Here is a 22,786-nt window from a genome sequence, read left to right on the forward strand (position 1 = left end):
CATGTTGTAGCAAATTAATTAAACAAAAAATAAAGGGCGCTACAAACTAAGTCCCCAATGAACAAAGTCCCCAAACCGCAAATGAATTAAGGCCCCAAAATTTAATATAGAAAAAACCAACAACAAAATTTAGGGACTTAGTTAATTTTTGGGGATTTATTTCATTTCTAAAATTGGGGATTTAATTCATTATGAAATTACTCTGGGGTGTATCAAAAATTGGCTTCGCTCAGAAAAGTTGTTTTGCATTGCCGGCCTTAGGCCGGACGCATATGTTTCGTCCTCTGGGGTGTATCAAAAATTGGCTTCGCTCAGAGAAGTTTTTTTGCATTGCGCATTCTGGGCGTAGCCGGTTTTTGATACACCCCAGAGGAGAAAACCTTTGCGCACGGCCAAAGGCCGGCAATGCAAAATGTTTTTAGTATGCGAAGACGGTTTCTTTTTCATTTTGGTTGGGAGTTTATTTCATTTAGAACTTTTGGGTTTTAATTCATAATGAATTAAGCCCCTAATTTTGGGATTTTAATTCATTTGTGGTTTGCGGACTTTGTTCGTAGCGCCAAAATAAAGAATTAATATCAATTATAATAAAGATATTCAAAACAAATATATGAACAGTGAGAACAGTGCAGTACATACATATTTTGTATTTTTTTCTTTATATAACCCCGTGTCTATACTTGACAAATATTTATCATAACAATTAATGACGTTTGTTGTCAAGACAAAGTTGTCTGAGCAAAAGCACTAACAATTTTGTCATAACAAAGCAAAGATACTAATAAATGGGTACTATACCTGAACATTTTTATTTTGATGTTTATCATGACACAAATTTATCAGCTATAGACATAGGGTTAAGAACAATAAATATTTATGAAATGTTTATCTAATTTTGTTCAATAATAGATCACTGCTGTTCAAACATTGTAAATAATATGTTATTTGTTGAGAAAATCTTTAAAATACCAGCCTACTGCATATTTTGATTCAATTAAAAAATGTTCGAATGAAACCAAACATTCTGTTTATATTCATTCGAATAATTAATATAATAAATTATGCTGTAAACCCCTCAAACTAAGCTTGTTAAAAATTCTTAATATAAGTATGTATTTTAACAAATAAAAGCAACATTTAAACAATTTTGTATACTTTAAAATAAACTAAAATCGTTTATAACCTAAAAATCTATTGTAAAATTCAACATAACCTATAAAGAAATATTCTTGTCATTTATTTTGTTTTTTGTAAACTTTTAGCTTGTAAACACATCAAAACCAACACTGAATGATATTTATTTATTGACTATAACACTTTCTGTTTGTTACTTATTGTAGTTGCTAATTTGTTGCTTTCCTTAGACCACAATGGGTGTTCGAACATCCAAAGTTTTACTATCGGTTAAAGTGGATGATAACGAACACGATGTATTATTGTTATTCACTTGACTTTCCATATCTAGATCGCCAGACTGGAAATTATTATTATCCATGGTAATAAGAGCCAACGAGGGTACTCGATGAATTTCAACAATTTCGGTGAGCGTTACACCTTCTTCTTCTGAATCGGAGGGATGATATTGGGCCGGTGCCTTCAGATGGGTGGGATATTTGAAGTAGGCCGGCAATGGGGGAGAAGGTGAACGTATGGCATACATGGAGGAGGAAGAAGTGGGTGATTGTAAAATTGCATCATCGAATACTGTTGGTTCGAGCTCTGTACTATCGGGCGATATAATGGTGGTGGTAGTTTTAGAAGTCGAATCCGATGAATCGGTTAATTCATTCATTTCGGCCATCATTTGCTCGATGCGTATGTGAGCCACCTCATCACTATCCTCATCGGAATTTAGGGCATAATAGAGATTGGTGCCAATCTCAGTGCCAAAAACATTACGAAATTGTTGAAATAATTTTTGGGCCTCTTCGTCATCTGGCTGGTCAAGCTGGCCATGTTGTTCGTATGGCTGATCCGTTGTAGTCCAAATAAAATTATCATTTGAGCAATCTTTTTCACTTCGTTGACCTCGTCAAACTTTTTCGGTAGATTTTGTTTTTGATTTTGTCGGTGTTAAGTTGGTGGGGAATCTGTTTTAGAACATTAATTAATTTGTGTACTTTCTTTTAAATCCCACAAACAGAACAAAAAACTCACCCTTTATTAATGGAACCTGTATGCGAGTCATCTTGTCCCGTTTTGGAAGTTTGTGTTTGCGTTGAAGACATATTACTTTTACTGAATGGTGCCTGGAACGAGGTGGAGGTTATGGTAAAATAGCCTCCAGGTTTGGGTTTCAAATGTCTATTATTGATTTGCATATGTACAGTCTTCATGAATTCAATTTGATGGGCTAATTTTTGTATTTGCTCCTGTGGAATTATTTAAGATAGTATTTATAACAAGGAGTTTTTTTTAATGTTAAAGTTGTTTAGTTACTTACCTTTAATTCTTCATTTTCCTGGTATAAATCAGGTGACTCGTCGGGCACTAATCCCACGCCATTTAATGAAAATGATGCTGTTATACTTCTAACTTTGGCCTTTTGATCCCATTTATCTCCTTGTCCTTTAAAAATTCGCGATATTTTGGGTCCAAATACCAGAGCAATTGTGGTGGTGGTTGACAGTTGGGTTCTAAGAAAACCCAAAGCGTATTTAATGTCCGGTCCCGCTTGTGGATAGATTAAAATGCTGGGAAGTAAAGGAGAAGTAGCAAACATGAATTATTTGAGTATCTACAGCATTTAGCTAATTATATAAGTAGGATGCTTTGATAGTTACATTTTTTTGGGGATTCAAATTGTTTGAACGAAAACGTGTAGTATATATATAAGGATCTATTCTGAAAGACCTATTCAGAACTAACTCTAAGAGATTATAATTTTTTCGACTTTGTTAGGTCTATCCTTATAAAATTACATCCAAGACCTAAAAAAGAACAAGTTTTTATTCCTTGGTTGAACTATGCTGATGTCTAGCGATTTAATTTGAAGACAAGCATTTACAACATTCTAAAAACTCAACAAGATCCTCACATAATTTGTGATAACTTGAAGCTCAATGAAATGTTTTTTATACCCTTCACCTTCGTGAGAAGGGTATATATAAGTTTGTCATTCCGTTTGTAATTTCCACAATATAATTTTCCGACCCTATAAAGTATATAAGTATATTCTGGATCCTTATAGATAGCGGAGTCGATTAAGCCATGTCCGTCTGTCCGTCTGTCTGTTGAAATCAATTTTCTAAAGACCCCAGATATCTTTGGGTTACAAATCTTTAGACATGCTTCGAGAAGTTTCCTATTTAAAATCAGCTAAATCGGTCCACAAATGGCTGAGATATGCACCCCTATCGCGTATCAATATTTCACATGAAATATGTTCCCTTTTCCTTTCATCGTTCATCAACTTTGTTCACGTGAAAAAATTCCCCTTGTTGTGAAATTTTTAGATGGAATTTTGTTAACAATACAGAGCTGTTACGAACAAAATTAACTATTGTGAATGAAAAGTTCATGGGAATATCACGATAGCAATTTTCCCTTCGAGGGAAATGGATATTTCATGGGAACAAAATTTTACATGTTGTTGCCGATAGGGGTGATGAGGAAAAAACCAGGACAACCTCGATTTTTGACCTATATCTGGATTACTAACTCATTAATATAGACAATATGGATATCTAATGATAGATATTTCAAAGACCTTTGCAACGACGTATATAAGTTGAACCTACAATGGGTCAAAATCGGAAAAAATATGTTTTAACCTGAATTTTTTTTTCACCAAAAAAAAGTAAAAAAAAATAATTTTTTTTTTTAATTTAAAAAAAAAATTCGAAAAATTTTTTTATTCCAAAAATTGAATATTTAAAATTTGTATTTTGAAGGTGAAGGGTATATAAGATTCGGCACAGCCGAATATAGCTCTCTTACTTGTTAAATATGTCATTCTAAATAACAACGTGTAAAAAAACTTGTCAAAAGGTCAAAGGAATTCCGCAATTCTTAAAAATTGAGGCGAAAATCCCAAAAATGGTATTTTTACAATTTTGCCCATAGGGTTTACATTTCCTTCGGGGCTGGTATAAATAGAGAACACATCAAGTTTTCCAAAGCTGCTTTTCGATTTTTGATCCCAGCTTTAGGATTTTAGAACATGTGGCTCAAGTTTTAAATTTTGATAAAAAAATAGGTAAAATTCCGTAAGGAGCGATATATTCGAAAAATTGGACATGATTTTTATACCAAAATTTTCTCTGTAAAGATAACTTACAGAAAAACAACAAAATTTTATGTTCTTAAATAAAGCTTTTTTTTTATTTTTGCAACAAAATTTTACTATTTTTTTGAATTTTTAAATTGAAAATCGTTTATTTTTGGATCCATAATTGATATTGCTCTGAAGTCTTTTGTATATTATTGGTAATTTAGTTGTCTAACTAACTAAATTTTTAAAAAAGCGGACCAAGGTATGGCAAAATTTTCAAATGCCTATAACTCGGAAATTATAATAGATAAATAGCACACATAAGAACGTTTTCTAAAAATATAAAAATATTTGAAATGGCACATGTTAAAAAATGTTACATGTCGAAGGTACCCTACATTGAGCCAGCATTTGAAGGGCCCATTTTAATAAATTAAACTTAAATATTCCATGGCTACTTTCACGTCAAAATTTATCCCGATCACACCAGCCTTTTTTTATTTCCAAAAAATGTTGATTCTGCCTCACTGTGTACTCTTGATCATTGATGACAACCTATTTTAGAGGATACAACAACCGGTTTTGAATGATTGGTTATAAGAGAGAACGAAAACCGTTCTCTCCGTTGTAAGGTTAAACAGGTCTCGGCAGCCAAGTCTTTTCTTTATTTGTTGACCTGTACACACAGAAAAGAGATTTATTGGAAATCGGTTCTGATTATAAAAATTTAATAATGTGGAAGGAAATTGTATTGGTATTATTAAAATACTATAAATTGAATAGAATTTCTATGTTTAGTATCATAAAACCATAATCGTAATTAAAATATGATTCCCAAAACTGTAAAACACCGGTTTGTGTCTTTACTAAACATAAATAAATTTATTCGGAAATCACAATCGAATTAATTTTAGTATAATAATAGTTGCAATTGAAAAATTCGATTATGATTTACATAATAAAGCCAAATTCGAGTTTATCAACCAATAGAAATATTTGTTTGTTTTTTTGACATTTTGAAAAAAAAATATTAAAATACTTAAAACGAATGCAAAAATGAAAGAAATTAAAACATTATCCACAAAAACCTAAAGAAGTAATCAATTAAAATAATGAAGATTATGCTGAGGATTCGAATGGGTAAGCTGATAATTATTTTCGCTAGATACAACATAGTTTATGTATTTATTGGCAAACACATACATACATACATATTTAGGAGCTTTCCTACAATTAATGTTTTCACTAAAGATTTTTTTATACTCTTGCAGATTAATGAATTCATTAGGCGTCGTACTTCCTTATTTTGCAAGATATTGTCATGAAGTTAAGGCTTGCTGAAGGATTTACTTGCGTCTAACTCCTGAAAAGTTTTTGCAAACCACACTACGAAATGATGCATGACTATGAAGTCAACCATCTGAGGTAGAGTATCGTACGGTTTTCCCGTTATTTGCTGTCCAATCCAAATAAATGCAGACGTCGTAATATTTCAATATTTAAAACATTAATTATTGTATTTTACTAGTTTTCTTGTATTAAATAAAATATGTCAATTGAAAAAAAAAATAATTTTGAAATTAATTCACAATAGTATATTTTTATTGTTTTTGAAAACAGTTACGAGTACCATATTAATTCAGTTATTGTAACCGAATTTGGTGATAGTAGTTGCAACCGACAAAATTCGATTGGCGCCAAATTCGGTTGTGATTACGAATCTGTTTTCTCTGTGTATTATTTTCATTATAAACTATTAAACAAATTACAGTTACACTTTGTTCTACTTCACTTTACTGCAGTTTCTTTTCAATTATTAAAAATCCTTCCTTTATTTATTATCTCCAAACAAAAGTATAATTCGCTTGTATTATTCTAAATCATTTAACCCATTTTCTCTACTACAGACATTACTTGGTTAGAGCAATAAAGAAATATTAAGAACTATTGTCCTGAATGCATCATTCAAAACTAAATACATATGTCTTTTAGACAAGTACTTACTGTAGTGCCACCATTGTTATATTAACCAGGGCAATATTATAAATGGCATATGAGATGAGACGCGCCTCATTGTATAGTGACTCTGCATTGCGGACATTATAACAAACACGTATGCCCCAGGCCAAGAATAACACTTCACCAATGGCCAAACTATGATCCCACCAATTGTAAGAGCATTGTTTGAATTTTAAGCCAGCCTCATCATTTATCTGTAACAATAAAGAGAACAATAAATGTAAAAAAATTAAATTATAAAAAATATAATTAGTGACGAATGAATTGGCTTACAAATACTGCATAGGGAGTATCCGATATTGTCCATGTACCCAAATATATTAACATCACCAGCAATATGGGTACCATCCACTGCAATAGTTGTTGATCGGTTAGTTTAACTTTGTGGGCTGACTTAACGCGATACGTTAAAGATACTCTGGAAAGAGAAATTTTGAAAATTTCTACGTTATGAATACTGTTACGAAATTTGACTATCAATTTGAATGGTTTTAACATCTGGTTTCATATCCTCCATCTTTTGTATACATTGTCAAAAGTGGATACTAAAAACGTAACACTACATTTGTAAGCATTAGAGCGGAAACTCTGCTGTCAAAGTCCTAACTCAGTTGCCAAAATCCTAAGTGATGAGAATGTATGTGTGATTACTTTTTAGTAATTTTTACTAAAATATTTTTTTTCGAAAGATTGAAGAAATAGCTATCTAAACTATTTGGAACATATTTTGCTAAGAACAATAGGTAATAAGTTACATGGATGAGAAAAATCACATGTTTGGCCAAAATGTGATCGGTTCCCTCTAACTCAGAGAGTTCTGGACCGATCTTGTTGAAAAATTGTGTCTGAATTACTCCCGATCGGAAGACATCGATTTTAAAAGTTGGTTCAATTGACGTGAAATCCCCCATAAAAAAATTTAAATTTAAGAAAAAAATTTAAAATTTAATAAATTAAAAAAAAAATTAAAATAAGAACTCGAAAATTTTTTTTTCAAAAAAATTAAAAAACTGCTTTGGAAAAAAAAAATAAATTTTGTTTACCTAAAAATATTTAAAACTTTTATTTTGAAGTATAATTTGGTGAAGGGTATATAAGATTCGTCACAGCCGAATATAGCTCTCTTACTTGTTTGGTTTGATGTTTTTTCTTGTTTCCACTATGTGTTGAAATTAAAATTGGGAATGCAACTGAAAATTAACAAAAAATCTTTGTTTTGGTATTCTTTATAGGGAGCTTAAAGTCAAAGGTCTAACAGCACATTTCTAACAATTTAAGTAAACTTTGACCTTCTATTCGTTGATCACAGGATATTTGAGTTTAGTTGACTTTTAGCAGTTTAAAATTAACTTTTTGTTTTTCGATTTTTTCAACTTATTTCCTTAACTTACCTCCATGTTTTCATTAACAGTGATGTGTAGGTAATGCAGAAGCCCATGTGTCGGGTCCATTTTGTTATAATACACCAAGTAGTATCCAGAAAGGGGAATATAGCAACCATCTGCAAATAAAATATATAAAAGAATTTAGTTTTTGCATTTTTAAACTCATTTTAATAAACAAAGTTTTATTATTTCGAAACCTTTTATTAAGGATGTAGTAATTATTATTATTTTAGCCTTTTATTAGTTACTTAACATGTTTATGTTAAAGTAAAAGTTATATTTAATTTAAATATACATTTAATACCTTTTTAGAATATGTATGATATTCTTTTCACAAATCCCTTTTGGCATCATAAAGCTTTAACAAAATTAAACCAATTATTGTTTGCATAGAAATATAGAATTTCTATGAAAATATTTGAACAAAATGTTGTCTATCGTTATATATGGGGTATGAGCAAAAATATTGTATAATCTTTGATAAGACTTTCATTGTAATATAACTTGTTTATTCGTGTAATATCTCATTCCTTGATAAGTTTGGAAAACATAGTTATTGAAAGGAATTCGACTGGTATTACGATGTTGTTTTACTTGCAATTGTAGTCTAAATTTTGAAAGTTATTCGTCTTCGACATTACAGTGGTTTTACGTCTGATATTTTTTTACAAATACGTAGAAATATTACTTTCGATTTTGCTAAGAAAACTCTAAATTCCAATTTGAATTCAATTGCAAAAATAAGCTGTAAAGAACCCAAACTGTCAATATCTTCAAATATTTTAACTTTGAACATTGAATCCGCCTCAGCTATTAGATTCCATGTAAAGTCAACACCATACATACATACATTAGGAGTTGACGAAATCTCAGCTGAGCTCTTAAAGTCCGACTCACATACGAGAGCTGGAATAACACTGACAATCATTCTAACATTCTCGACAATGAGCTGACTGAGGGCGTGATAATAAATATATCCAAAAAGGGCGGCCTCAAGAACCTTAACTACTGGCGCGGCATTACTCTGCTATTAGTAACACCAACTCTAAGGCAAGAACAAGTTGGATTCAGACCCCATAAGTCCACCATTGACCACATAAACAGTCGACGTGTTATTGTTGAATAATCTGGCGCTCACCTCTGTATCTATGTTTCATAGACTTCAAGAAGGCCTTCGATAAACTAAACCACGATGTGATTTGGAGTTCATTGGCATGTAGGAGAATACCTTATAAAAAGCTTATACCTTAATTCCTCTAGTTGTATAAAACATGGCAAATTGCTGAGTGAAACTGTAAGAGTTGGTATAGGTGTTCGACAGGGATGTGTCCTGTCACCATTTCTATTTAATATAGTTCAGGACGCGATCCTTTGAAGAACCTTCCATAACGGCATGGGGATATTGTGGGTGACGATATTTGTCTACTGGCTTACAGCTATCCAGATATCACGGCGAACTTATGAAGCATAATGCTGGCAGCGGAATCAGCAAGTTTGAAAGTAAATGTCATGAAGACAAAAACTTTATGTATTAATGCAACCTTCCGGAACTGATTTGCAATTGATGCAAGCGAAATAGGAGATGTCAGCTAATTCAGCTATCTTGTGAGCATTATATCTACATACTCGGGATCGGGTGAGGACATCGATAATCGCTTGCAGAAGGCAAACATTTGGCCGCCTAAAAGCTATTTGAAAATCACCCTCTGTATCTCTGCGTACGAAAATTGCAATCAGCAATGCCAATGTAAAATTATCCTTCGTACGGCTGCGAAACTTGGAACGCTGCCACTCGTGATATACGAAAAATGAAAGTATTCGTGAACCGCTGTCTTCGCAAGATCCTACGTGTATTCTGGCCGTGAACCATATCTAATCATACGCTCTGGGAAAAATTAGGCCAACAAATCACTTGAAATAAGGAGATGAAAATGGCGTTGGATCGACCACACCGTTAGAAGGCAGACAGACTAACGATAACACTAGAACTGTCATAGACTGGAACCCGCAAGGTGTTCAAACATTTTATTGAGGCCGTATGTCAAAAAAAATGTTAAACAAAATAAAAATTTTTTTACATTTTTTTTCCGAAATCAAAAATTTTTTGACTTTTGGTTGTTTAGTGGGATGCGAGTTCGATATCTATCAAAATAAATGTTTTGTAACTCAAAACATAAAATTTTTGACTTTTTTTGCAAAATCAAAAACTTTGTTGACTTTTTTTTCAAAATGGACCCATTGTCAATTTTTCTTTTTGCTCAAAAGAAAGCTTAGGTCATTTCATTGAAGACCTATTTGGTCTTGGACATGTTTGGCCAAAATGTCAAATTTTGAACCCGTCTAACTCAGGGAGTTCTTGACCGATCTAGTTGAAAAATTGTGTCTGAATTACTATCCAATAGGTCTAATCTTGGTGCAATTATTTCGGAACGGGTCAAAATCAGAAAATTGGGAATTTTGCATATCCGAGGAGCACTTGGAGGATAGATGAAATCATGGACCTATATTGCCCATTTTCAATATCAAACAAAACTTATCAACAGACAGCATTTTAGACCCTATCGTGTCTTCAACAGACAGACGGACGGACATAGCTAGATCATCTTAGAATCTTATGAGGATTCATGGGTCTGTGAAAAATATTTTGATGTATTACAAACGGAATGACAAAATCAGTAAGCCAGGAAGATTGAAATAAAAAGTCTGAAGCGTGGTGTGTAACTTGTAACTTAAAAAGTGCAAGGTTTGTCGCATAAACGCGAGTTATGTACTTCCACTTGAGAGTATTTTTCATATACACTTTCCTCATCGTCAATAGCTTTTACAACAGTTATTATATTAGACATGGATCCGATCATACTGTACCCTATTAGTAGTTTCTGTTAGAAGCCTAATCGAATTCGTTGAGCCAATTAGGTCAATGAAATTCTAGATATCCTACAATTGTCAAACATGGACCAACTGTGTTCCGTCTTCCTGAGTACCCCTTTAATATTCTTTGTACACAATTTTTATTAAACTATTAACATATTTTTAGAGTTTGTTCTTTAGAATACGAAATTACATTTTCTCCTGTCCTGTTCTATTCATTTTTATGAATACAGTTTTACCTAAATGATGCATGTCAAAATTTTTTTTATGTCTTTCCTAATAAAATGTATACAAATATATGTAAATAAATGTTCACTGTGTGCTCACAAATGTTTTAAGTGTGATTTCTACCATAAAGTATTATTTTCTGTTTTAAAGGTGGATTTTACAGCATGCCGCTACATGTTCACAGGACTTAGACTCCGACCATGTAATAAAATATATATAAATAATATACACAGACACTTACATGTAATATGAAACCTGCAGTGCTTGAATTTAGTTTCGCTTTAATGAATGTATTGGTCACTCAAAAATCACAACTAGATACTCAATAACCTTCTTAGCGGGCTTTGAACTGTCATATTTGATACATATATACACACAGCCTCAGAAGTGAGTATACACCAGTGAATTTTTTGATTTTTTTTAAGATCATTAAAATCATTATATTCCAACTTAAATCTTTTTTTTTCAGAACCGAATCTATTATTCAACTCAATCTCCATCAAACCGAAACTTTTAAATTTTAATCGATGGATAGATTTTAGAGTTTTCTTTATCTTAAAAAAAATCAAATAATTTTTGGTGTTTACTCACTTTAGAGGCTCACTGTATATGTAATTTAGCATAGTTATATACTAACGATTCTTTCCATTAACTTCCACTAGAGATTACAAGATATTACAATCAAAGTAAGTACATCTCAGTATTGATAATTGCTACCTTTAAAACTGCTGGGCTCTTACATACATTAAAAAACAGCGAGACATCACATTACATCAACACAATAAAACATGAAGGTTTTGAAAGGTGAAACAAAATAAAATACGTTGTGAAAAAAAGGATTTGTTTTTTTTAAGGATGGCACTAAATAAATTTTAAAACATGTAAACTTAAGTTTATTTTAAAAATTCATGACACCTTCTTTATATTAAATGGCATTTTGATATTCTTTTTTTATATTATTCATCTTTATTGTTGCTGAGCTTTGCTTGTTTTGGGACAGGGATGTGCAATGAAAATAAGTAATTGTGCAAAATGAAATTTTGAAGTTATACGTTTTTGAAAATTATAAAGTGTCCCTAATGTACTTTTTTGAACATTTAACATGACAGTGCAATGTTTTAAAGCAGAGAGTTAAAATAAAGACCCATTGCATATTCAAAAGTAACAGGGTGATTTCAAATTTACGCAACAATTTAAATATTAAATTTATTTAAATACAGACGCTTCATAATATCTAAGAATAAGTTGGTAAGGCCGTTGATGTTAATTCTAACAGCGCCTATGATCAACTAAACTAACTGCAACCGCTGCCACTACTTATATACAGCGCCATCTTCCTTCCAGCATCATCATGAATTATCTTAACGGACAAAACTAGAATGTCCTATTTCTAGAGCTATTAGCAGCTTCAATGTCAATGTTGCCATACTTACAAATAATGTTAATAACTGAGTGTTATTAACTGAGATAAACAACAAAGTTTTTATTTTTCTTCGAAAATGAAGAATTTTGTACCAACAAAGAGTCATATGCGGGAAGTTTAGCTTTATTTCTATCATTTGAAAAAATGTGCCGCTGAAGCACACCGATTGCTCACCAAAGCTCATGGTGAATGTGTTCCATCGGTTTTTACGTGCGAGAAATGGTATGTGTGGTTCAGATGTGGTGATTTTGACACGCAAGACAAAGGTTGCCCAGGCCAGCCAAAAAAGTTTGAAGGCATTACTCCATGAAGATTGTTGTAAAACTCAACAAGAGCTTGCAAATCATTGGGAGCTACTCAAGCAGCAATTTCAAAATGTTTGCAAGCAGCAGCATTCATTTAAATGCAGGGAAATTGGAATAGCGAATTGAGTCCTTGATACACGATTTTGTGCTGCTGAAATATGGCCAGACCATCACAGAGAACCTGTACCGAACGCAACTGATTCGAAGTGAGCATTGGACAAAAAAGGTCTAAAATATGCTGCCAGGCATGAAACCGTAATATTCCATCATGATATCGCTCGACCACATGCTGCAATACCGGTTAAAAAGTATTTAGAATGAAGTGGTTGGTAAGTTTTTGCTTCACCCGCTTTATAAACCAGACGTTGCCCCTTCCGAATACTATTTGTTTCGATCGATGCAGAATGCTCTCTCTGGGATTCGCTTCACTTTGAAACAGATTCGTGGCTTGATTCGTTCTTGGCCTCAAAAGAGGAGCAATTCTTTTGGATCGGAAACCATATGTTGCCAGAATAAATTTACTTTGAATAAATTTATATTTGGGGGATTCAAACGGTCTGCTATTAGGTCGTATTGTCATAATGTCCTAAAATGTTTTTTTAGTTTAAACAATTTTTTGTTGGGTTTTAAAAAAAAGTCATAAACTAATAAGACTTTTTGAACTATGTTTATTGGTTTGTCATAAAATAAAACTTTTTTTGTTTGCAGCACATCAAGAATTTGTTTAAACTAAAAAAATATTTTACTACATTATGACAATACGACCTAATAGCAGACCGTTTGAATCCCCCAATTGTAAAAATATTTCAAAATAAAACCTAAAAATGTTTTTATTTCTGTAGAAAATTTTGAGTAAAACAGTATTTTTTTCAGAAAATAGATAATTTGTAACACAAAACTGCGCTAATATGAAAATAAATTTTAATGAAAATTTTTAGTATTCTCAGTATGAAAAAAGTACTATTTGAATATTATTTTGATACGGAAAAATGTTTAATTTTCATACCTATCACACACGCTCTTCCAAAAAGGAAGAGAGTAAAAATAGAGAGCGATTTAGTTTTTATAGCTGAAAATAGGTAGTATGTAATTTCTAACACGAGTTATTTCGGTATCCAAAATTATCAAAAAGGTATAAATGTTCTTCAACCTTTGAAACCATCTAGAATGAAATATTTATTGAAAAGGTTAAATTCTAGTTTACTATGTTTCCGATTTTATATTAATAGGAATTTTAAAGTCTTGAAGTTACGTGAGTACAAAGCCCGAATATAATGAGAGAAGCACTGTGCAAATTATGAGTAAACTAGTCCTTTCTATCAATGACTTTTATTTGGAGTCTATCTTCCTTCTTTTCTTTAAACAGATAGGTCCCTGGGCAAATACGACAAATGGGATGTATAAGGAAATGGATGTTAGATATTTCAATGTCTCACTACTTCTTCTAAGTATGAAATGTTATCACAAAAGGTAAACGTATTCCGAAATGCACAAAATCAACTAGAATAAAATATTGGTTTGAAAAGTTCTTCACCTAGTTTACTGAGTTTCATGTACTAATACGAATTTGAAAGTCCTTGGCTTTCGTGAGTACTTGGTACTTAACTGGTTTAAATTGTATGAAATTATGTCCCAAATTGTAGCAACCCTACAAATGTTTGCTGATTAAATGGAGGTACTGGTACCAGTATGTTTTAACTAAGAGAGTGTAACTAAGTGTGTGTAAGAAGGTGTTTTTAATTTATATAAAAAACAACCTGGAATAAATGAGGTGATGTACACAATCACATATTATATATTTAGATGTATCCAAGAGAGTACACATGTGTAACTATATGCAAAATATATAAAGGGACGTTGTATTTTTTTTATCATTTTAAGACATAAAGAAATGTGTGCATATATACGAGGGTAAATTGAAAATTTCTTGCAAAGTGTAAAAGTTTTTACTGACAAGTATCACCTGTCAAACATTTTAGTTTTATATTTTCGAACATGTTTATTGAAACATCTTTTGAAAATTTGTTTTCCTATATTGTTTCTAAAGAAATTTTTATTTCTACTTCGTACTTACATACCCTCCCCCTTTCACATACATATTTTACAACATTTGACACTGTGTTGTGTTGTGTGCTGTAGCATTTTCATAAAAATTTAACCCGGAAAATGTAGGGACCAATTTGTTAAAAGGCAACTGAATTTAATGGATTTTACTTGTTGACTAAATATTAATATTTAAATGAACCAAAAATACCAAAAAAAAAAATGAAAACACAACAACTACATGTATTACAAAAAACAGAAAAAAGGATTTAAATTGGCTGCTTGTTTTGGTAGCGTGACGATGGCTCCCTGCCAACAACATTATTTGTTAAATGACATTTAAATGGATGTATTTTATTAATTAATTTTTGTTTACAATGTTCGAAAACAGTTGGTAGATGTAAGCATACATATGTTTATTTTTCCATATAGTGTATTTAAATACATATAAATATGAGTATGAGGGTTTGAATATAAAGGAATAATTAAAATTGTTTCACATTTTAAAAGTTATGGAATATTTTTAGGTTTTTGTACCAGCGTAGGGGTATACTTATGTGTATATAAGTTTAATTTTGTCATTTTATTTGTACTTTCAACAGTATCCTATCGTACAGTGCACAAGACTATAGACTATTCTATAGTAAATACTATTGACTATTCTATTACCAAGACTATTGACTATTCTATTACCAAGACTGTTGACTACTCTACAGTCAAGATTACAGACTATTCTATAGTCAAAACTATTGCCTATTCTATAGTCTAGACAATTGAGTATTCTATAGTAAAGACTATTTCCTATTCTACAGCCAATTTAGTATTCTATAGTCAAGACAATTGAGTATTCTATAGTCAAGACATTTGAGTATTCTATAGTCAAGACTATTGACTATTCTATAGTCAAGACTATTGACTATTCTATAGTCAAGACTATTGACTATTCTATAGTCAAGACTATTGACTATTCTATAGTCAAGACTATTGACTATTCTATAGTCAAGACTATTGACTATTCTATAGTCAAGACTATTGACTATTCTATAGTCAAGACTATTGAATATTCTATAGTCAAGACTATTGAATATTCTATAGTCAAGACTAAAGACTACGGACTATTCTATAGTCAAGACTATTGACTATTCTATAGTCAAGACTATTGACTATTCTATAGTCAAGACTATTGACTATTCTATAGTCAAGACTATTGACTATTCTATAGTCAAGACTATTGACTATTCTATAGTCAAGACTATTGACTATTCTATAGTCAAGACTATTGACTATTCTATAGTCAAGACTATTGACTATTCTATAGTCAAGACTATTGACTATTCTATAGTCAAGACTATTGAATATTCTATAGTCAAGACTAAAGACTACGGACTATTCTATAGTCAAGACTATTGACTATTCTATAGTCAAGACTAAAGACTACGGACTATTCTATAGTCAAGACTACGGACTATTCTATAGTCAAGACTATTGACTATTCTATAGTCAAGACTAATGACTATTCTATAGTCAAGACTATTGACTATTCTATAGTCAAGACTATTGACTATTCTATAGTCAAGACTATTGACTATTCTATAGTCAAGAATATTAACTATTCTATAGTCAAGAATATTGACTATTCTATAGTCAAGACATTTGACTATTCTATAGTACAGACTACGGATTGTTCTATAGTCGAGACAATTGACTATTCTATAGTCAAGATAATTGACTATTCTATAGTCAAGACTATTGAATATTCTATAGTCAAGACTATTGACTATTCTATAGTCAAGACTATTGACTATTCTATAGTCAAGAATATTGACTATTCTATAGTTAAGACTATTGACTATTCTATAGTCAAGAATATGGACTGATTAGTAATATTATTTTCAGAAATTGCTGTACTCACCTCCAAATACATTATAGCACATCCAATTAGAGTAATTAACAAAAATATAGGACTAGCCACTTTGAAGACTTTAACCCGCCGATGATGGAACAAATAGCCAGCCAAAATACAGCAACCAAGAGCACAGCCCACCGAAATGGTAAGAAGAGATATTCTGCAAAGAAAATATAAAGAAAATAATTCATTATAATAAAAATTTCAAAGAAGTATTACTAGTTTGTAGTACAACCCACCTAAATGGCCAATTATAATCAGCCAAACAAGGCTCCGGTCCAGTACAACTGTCACAACCCGGTGCACACTGTAGACAAATGAAAACTTCTGCATAATAATTGCTGATATTATCCTGATGTTCCTTCCAGGCTATCTCCATAATGGTGCCATTAAAACCATCCGGATGGCGTATGGAATAAAAGCCACGTCTGCACAAGCATTGGTAGGCGCCACGTGACCAGGTGTTGGGTGTAGCCAGAATTTTACTGGTGGTTATTGTCGGTGAATCGGAGGTGGGTAAGCGGTAATCGCACTGGAAGAAAAGGGAAGAAATTGGGGATTAATAAGCTACTGCAAAAGGTGGGGAAAATAATTTATAGCTTGAAGGAAAGCAAAACGGAAATATGTACTCGTACTTACGAAAATAATTTATTAAAAAACCAAGTTTGATTCATAACTGACAATATTTTTTAACAGTCAAAGCTGTTGACTATATATAATCAAGGATGTTGAATATTCTATAGTCAATACTATTGACTATTCTATAGTCAAGATTATTAACAATACTATAGTCAGGACTATTGACTATTCTATAGTCAAACTATTGACTATTCTATAGTCAAACTATTGACTATTCTATAGTCAAACTATTGACTATTCTATAGTCAAACTATTGACTATTCTATAGTCAAACTATTGACTATTCTATAGTCAAACTATTGACTATTCTATAGTCAAACTATTGAATATACTATAGTCAAACTATTGACTGTTCTATAGTCAAGACTATTGACTATTCTATAGTCAAGACTATTGACTTATATATAGTCAATACTATGGCTCTTCTATAGTCAAAACTATTGACTATTCTTTAGTCAAACTGTTGACTATTATTTAGTCAAACTATTGACTATTCTTTAGTCAAACTATTGACTATTCTTTAGTCAAATTATTGACTATTCTATGGTCAAACTATTGACTATTCTATAGTCAATGACTATTCTATAGTCAAGACTATTGACTATTCTATAGTCAAGACTATTGGCTATTCTATAGGCAAACTATTGACTTATATATAGTCAAGACTATTGGCTCTTCTATAGTCAAGACTATTGACTATTTTTTAGTCAAACTCTTGACTATTCTATGGTCAAACTATTGAATATTCTATAGTCAATACTATTGACTATTCTATAGTCAAGACTATTGGCTCTTCTATAGTCAACACTATTGACTATTCTTTAGTCAAGACTTTTGACTATTATTTAGTCAAACTATTGACTATTCTATAGTCAAACTATTGAGTATTCTATAGTCAAACTATTGACTATTCTATAGTCGAGACTATTGGCTTTTCTATAGTCAAGACTACTGGCACTTCTCAAACTATTGACTATTCTATAGTCAAGACAATTGACTATTCTGTAGTCAAGACAATTGACTATTCTATAGTCAAGACAATTGACTATTCTATAGTCAAGACAATTGACTATTCTATAGTCAAGGAAATAGACTATTTTATAGTCAAGACAATTGTGTATTCTGTAGTCAAACCACTTTATAATTATGGAGAAGTTGTTTGGCATCATTAGTTCATGTTTAATAAATTGTCAATTATGAGGTGTCATCAGATGACCAACTATATGTTTTTTTTACTTAACTACATCCTCCTCTATCTCCTCAACCATTTGTTAAATCCAATTTTCTTAATAGACTTTTAATGACTTCCTTATTACTATTCATAAACCATTATAACCATAACCAGCTTAAAGTAACAAAGAAAAAAAAAACAACAATAAAACTACTCACCACCATTGTATCACGATGACATTTGTGCGATTTATGAAAAGCTTGTATATCGTTAATATATTCACTCGTTTGCGTATCGACCAAATGCAAACGTCGCGTTTGTATTTGCTGATAATTGAATCGATACGCTACCGGTGCTTCGCATTGATTGACACGCAAACCCGTTACATCAATATCGATACTTATGAAACCGCGCAGTCCATGACGACCATTCGGTGGTATTGCAATGCTGTATGATAATATCCATTTGCTGAGCGAACACGAAAAGTATGGAAATGTCCACCAGCCTTTATAGTAGATATTCGGTGGGCTGGGTGCAAATTTCGGTGAACGTAATGTGGGCGAAGAGCTTTCGTCGGCGAACCTAATGATGATGAAGAGAAGAGGACAGGAAAGAAAATAATTAAGGCTATTTGATAAAGTTAAATTTGTATGTATGAATTTTATTTGTTGTTAAGTCCAATGTAAGAATGTATAAAAGAAGTTTAATTTGCTGTTAATTTGAATAAGTAATGTATAGTGCGTATGATTAATATTTATTTCAATGTATGAATTAAATATCAATCATACGTCTGGGGGTTAAGGAATTTAATAACAGTTTTTTTGTAGATTTTAAGAAGGAAATGGATATTCTTTTGAGACTCTAAACAGTTTAGGATAAATTTTGGAACTTTGGGGAAAGCAAACTTAATTTAGGACGTCTATCTTTCCGGCTGTCATGGTTGAAATAACAACTTACAGACGGACTTACGGTACTAAATGTTGCTCATATTTGTCAGATATGTTTTCAATAGTTACTCGTTTGAAAATCAATAAATCTTCTTATGTAAACCAGCATTTCTTTTCCCCAAAATGTCTTTACGAAATTTAATTTCTAAAACAATATTTTTTGTATTTCCCTTGTATAGTTTTGTTAATAAGGTATAATCTTCCTTCTTTATGATCTCTCCCACAAACCTAAACTAAAAAATTTAATAGTAATGTTTCTTTTACATCTCATCCAGTGTAAACTTTTCCTTCTTGCGGTTCTTGCAAGTGTTTATCAAAGAAACACATAAACTTCCAACTTTAAAAGCTCTAGCAAAATAAGGGTATCATGGTCATATCAAACTATAATGTTTAACAATTTAAAACTAATTGTTTTAAGCTCCTTGCTTTAAGAAATTTAACAAAACTATATACAACAAAAAAATGCAAGGAAAAAACAACTGCTAAAACTTGTAAATAAGTATGGGAATAAAAAAAAACTTTTTTTCTTGGTCATTATTTATACACAACAAATTTCGCCCAAAAAAAAAAAACTTTGAAATATAATTCATTGTTTTACACAAACTTTAACATACTCATACAAAAAAAAACGAAATGAGCAAAACTGAACAGCTAGCAGTAGACAAGGCTAAATAAAACATCGTCGTACAAGGCAAGAAAGTTTGCCAAAAAGAAATAAATACATTATTTTATGTATCTACTAATGTAAAACTATACAAACAACATTTTTTGAAGGAACTCGAACTATAAATGATATAAATGTTAAAGAAAGAAACTTTAAAAATTATAAAAAATTTCAAAAAAAGAACTTGAAAAATAAAGAATATAATAATTTGACTTTAAACGTGCCAGTGTGGTTGTAGCAATATTTTGAAGGAAAATGAAAATTTGTTAAGAATATGGCAAGAAACAAAATATCATTCATTGTTAGGGAAACTACGTTTAAAGTTTTTCAATTATGATAGTTTGTTGGGTAGTACTTTGTAGTCTGCTTCCGTTATATGTTAAACGACTAACAGTGGGCCGTACAGGAAAATATGAATCTTTAAACGACAGATTGTATAACCTAAGATTTCCTCTAATCTTGCAACCTAAGCTGTAAACATTTTTTTTACCTCATTTGTAAAGGTGAATTTTCAACATATTACACAAATATTATAGGTGATACAAAAATATATTTGTTATTGCAGTTTTCCGTTTGTAATTTCTACATTTTTCATTTGCGACCCACAAAGTATATATATTCTGGAGCGTTATAGATAGCGAAGTCGATATAGCCATGTCCGTAGCCCCCAAATAACTTACATACATGATTCAAATATCAATATATCGGGAATTCTCCCGGCTCGGTTGCTATTTAAAATCAAGAAAATCGGCCCACAAATGACTGAGGTATAAGGAAAATACCGGGATAACCTCGATTTTTGGCCTATTTTTGATTTATATCTGGATTACTAAGTCATTAATATTGACAATATGGATATCTAATGATAGATATTTCAAAGTCCATTGCAACGATGTATATAAGGCTATAGTAAGTTGGACCTACAATGGGTCAAAATAGGGAAACAAATTTTTTAACCCACATTTTTTCACCAAAAAATTTTTTTGTCTTAAATTTTTTTTTCAATAATTTAAAAAAAAATTTAAATATTTAAAAAAAAATTTTAAATATTTAAAAAAAAAATTTGGAAAAACTTTTTTAAAATAAATTAAAAAAAATTTCGAAAATAAAAAAAAATTTATTTGAAAGTATAATAATGATAACACTATGCAACAAATGAAGACTTTGGGTAGTAAAACCCTATACTCAGTTTGTCCATTTTGGTGACCGATTTTTTTATGGGCCCCCAAAGTTTCTGAAAATCAGTGGGGCCTCTAAAAAAGGTGTCATCAGTTTTTGGTTAAACGCTAATTCAGAGTTTGTGATACGGCTTAACTATATATGGCAATAATATAGCTAAGAGTCCGTCAAATAAATTTTGTTAAAATTTTTTTCCAAAAGAAAGCTTTTTCGTGCACTTTTGTTGAAAAATAATAGGAAGAAAATTTTTTCTTTTACTTTTTTGAGAATAACTTCCAGGGACTCCTAATTTTTCAATAACAATATTTTGCAAAGTTGTAGCTACGGTAAATCTGAATAACTCTTGTGAACATATCAATGCAATCCGAACATATCTAGGCATTCTAAATAGCTGTCAAAAATCACTTTGTAGCATAAAAATTTTATTTTTTTACTATTTTTTGACTCTAAAACAAAAATTTTTTGTTAAAAATTTATGTTCGAGTGTATACTTCTCTATTGTGCTTTAATAACGAAGAATGGGCAAATCATTATCGGTATGATCCGGGCGCATCACTTTGTCCAATCTTGATCACGCAAGACCGGCTTGATGCAAGATATGAAAAAACATTAAAATTATAAATATAAGCTTTTTATATAAGTTTTTGATATCGGTTGACTTGATAAGGTACTTGTAGATTGACATTTTAGTGTAATGAATTAATTTTGTGTTTTTTCGGACGTATTTTACCTTAAAAACTAACAATATTATAAAATGGTGATTTTCCATCAAGAAAAATAAAAACTTTGATTTATGAACAATTTGAATTTGGAAGTAATATAGATCTAAATGTTCTTAAGTCAATGGCATCACTAATGTTGCCATTCTTTGTTTTCAAACATCGAAATTCCTAAAACGGGGAAAATGTGTTCCAAAAACTGAGTTTTTTTTAGAAAATAGCCCACTTTGACGTTATATACAGTATGATAGTAAAAACGTTTTGTATGTATATAAACAACATACAGGGCTATACAAATATGTCGTTTTTAGAATTTTTTACTCAAACCTAAAATTTTGTTTCAAAATTGGCCAAGTTTGGATAGGTCTGGGGGGTACAATGTTCGCTTAAGTTACTCAAATTTTACTTTATACGTTTTTGCGTTAAGTTCTCTTTCCAAATCATAAAAAATGTATATAGCCACGAAGAAAATTAGTTTTTTATAAAAGAAAAAATATGGGGACTTTTTTGTAAAAAACTTAAAAAACACACGCATACAAAGTTGAAATATATAAAAAGAAGCTTCAACTTTGGATGCGTGTAACTTTTTATAGGGACGAAATAATTGTTATCAGATTTGTTTTATTTTCTTTAGAATTTTATCGCAAATATACGTCATATATAAAAAACAAATTTCGACCTTTCGTAGGCCCATCATATATAAAAAACAAAAAAAGATCGAGCAAAATTTAAAAAAAAATTAAACCTAAATATCTCTTGAACTATAAGAGATAACCTACAGATAAAAGCATATTTTTGTAGACCTTATCAAGGCCTATCTATATTTTTAATTTCAGCTCGGATCACAAATGGCTTTTTGGCGATTTTTTTTTTAAATGTGTGACATTGAGGGTCCACTCACTGATCCCCATTCCGAACACTTCAGCCGATTAGATAATACAGCACAACATAGAAGTGTGGACATGATCATACTATTGTAACAAAAAATCTTTGTTTTAGAGTCAAAAAATAGTAAAAACGAAAATTGTTAAGCTACAAAGTAGTCTTTATGTGCTATTTGGAGTGACTAGACAC

The 22,786-nt window shown here is 31.1% G+C and overlaps 2 protein-coding genes across 2 annotated transcripts in view; both read right to left on the minus strand.

Moving 5' to 3' along the window:
* Window positions 1-1,252: 1,252 nt before the first annotated feature.
* On the minus strand, window positions 1,253-1,804 carry LOC135952196 (probable G-protein coupled receptor CG31760). Its single transcript, XM_065502036.1, has one exon. The coding sequence runs from the start codon at window positions 1,802-1,804 to the stop codon at window positions 1,361-1,363; it is 444 nt and encodes a 147-aa protein (XP_065358108.1). The 3' UTR covers window positions 1,253-1,360.
* Window positions 1,805-1,951: 147 nt separating this feature from the next.
* The window catches only part of LOC135952195 (probable G-protein coupled receptor CG31760), a 35,729-nt gene continuing 14,894 nt past the window's right edge, over window positions 1,952-22,786 (minus strand). The window contains exons 4-12 of the mRNA XM_065502035.1: window positions 18,422-18,785; window positions 16,633-16,925; window positions 16,400-16,553; window positions 7,624-7,733; window positions 6,506-6,650; window positions 6,218-6,426; window positions 2,444-2,693; window positions 2,158-2,372; window positions 1,952-2,090 (exon numbers count right to left, since the gene is read on the minus strand). Of these exons, the coding sequence (XP_065358107.1) occupies window positions 2,033-2,090; window positions 2,158-2,372; window positions 2,444-2,693; window positions 6,218-6,426; window positions 6,506-6,650; window positions 7,624-7,733; window positions 16,400-16,553; window positions 16,633-16,925; window positions 18,422-18,785 (1,798 nt within the window). The 3' untranslated portion in view covers window positions 1,952-2,032. The remainder of the gene's footprint in view (window positions 2,091-2,157; window positions 2,373-2,443; window positions 2,694-6,217; window positions 6,427-6,505; window positions 6,651-7,623; window positions 7,734-16,399; window positions 16,554-16,632; window positions 16,926-18,421; window positions 18,786-22,786) is intronic.

The sequence above is a fragment of the Calliphora vicina genome, chromosome 2, assembly GCF_958450345.1.
Source record: "Calliphora vicina chromosome 2, idCalVici1.1, whole genome shotgun sequence".
Classification (NCBI taxonomy): domain Eukaryota; kingdom Metazoa; phylum Arthropoda; class Insecta; order Diptera; family Calliphoridae; genus Calliphora; species Calliphora vicina.

Bases quoted from the DNA above. Each gene is read 5' to 3' on its own strand.
- LOC135952196 (XM_065502036.1), bottom strand. From the start codon at position 1,804: ATGATGGCCGAAATGAATGAATTAACCGATTCATCGGATTCGACTTCT.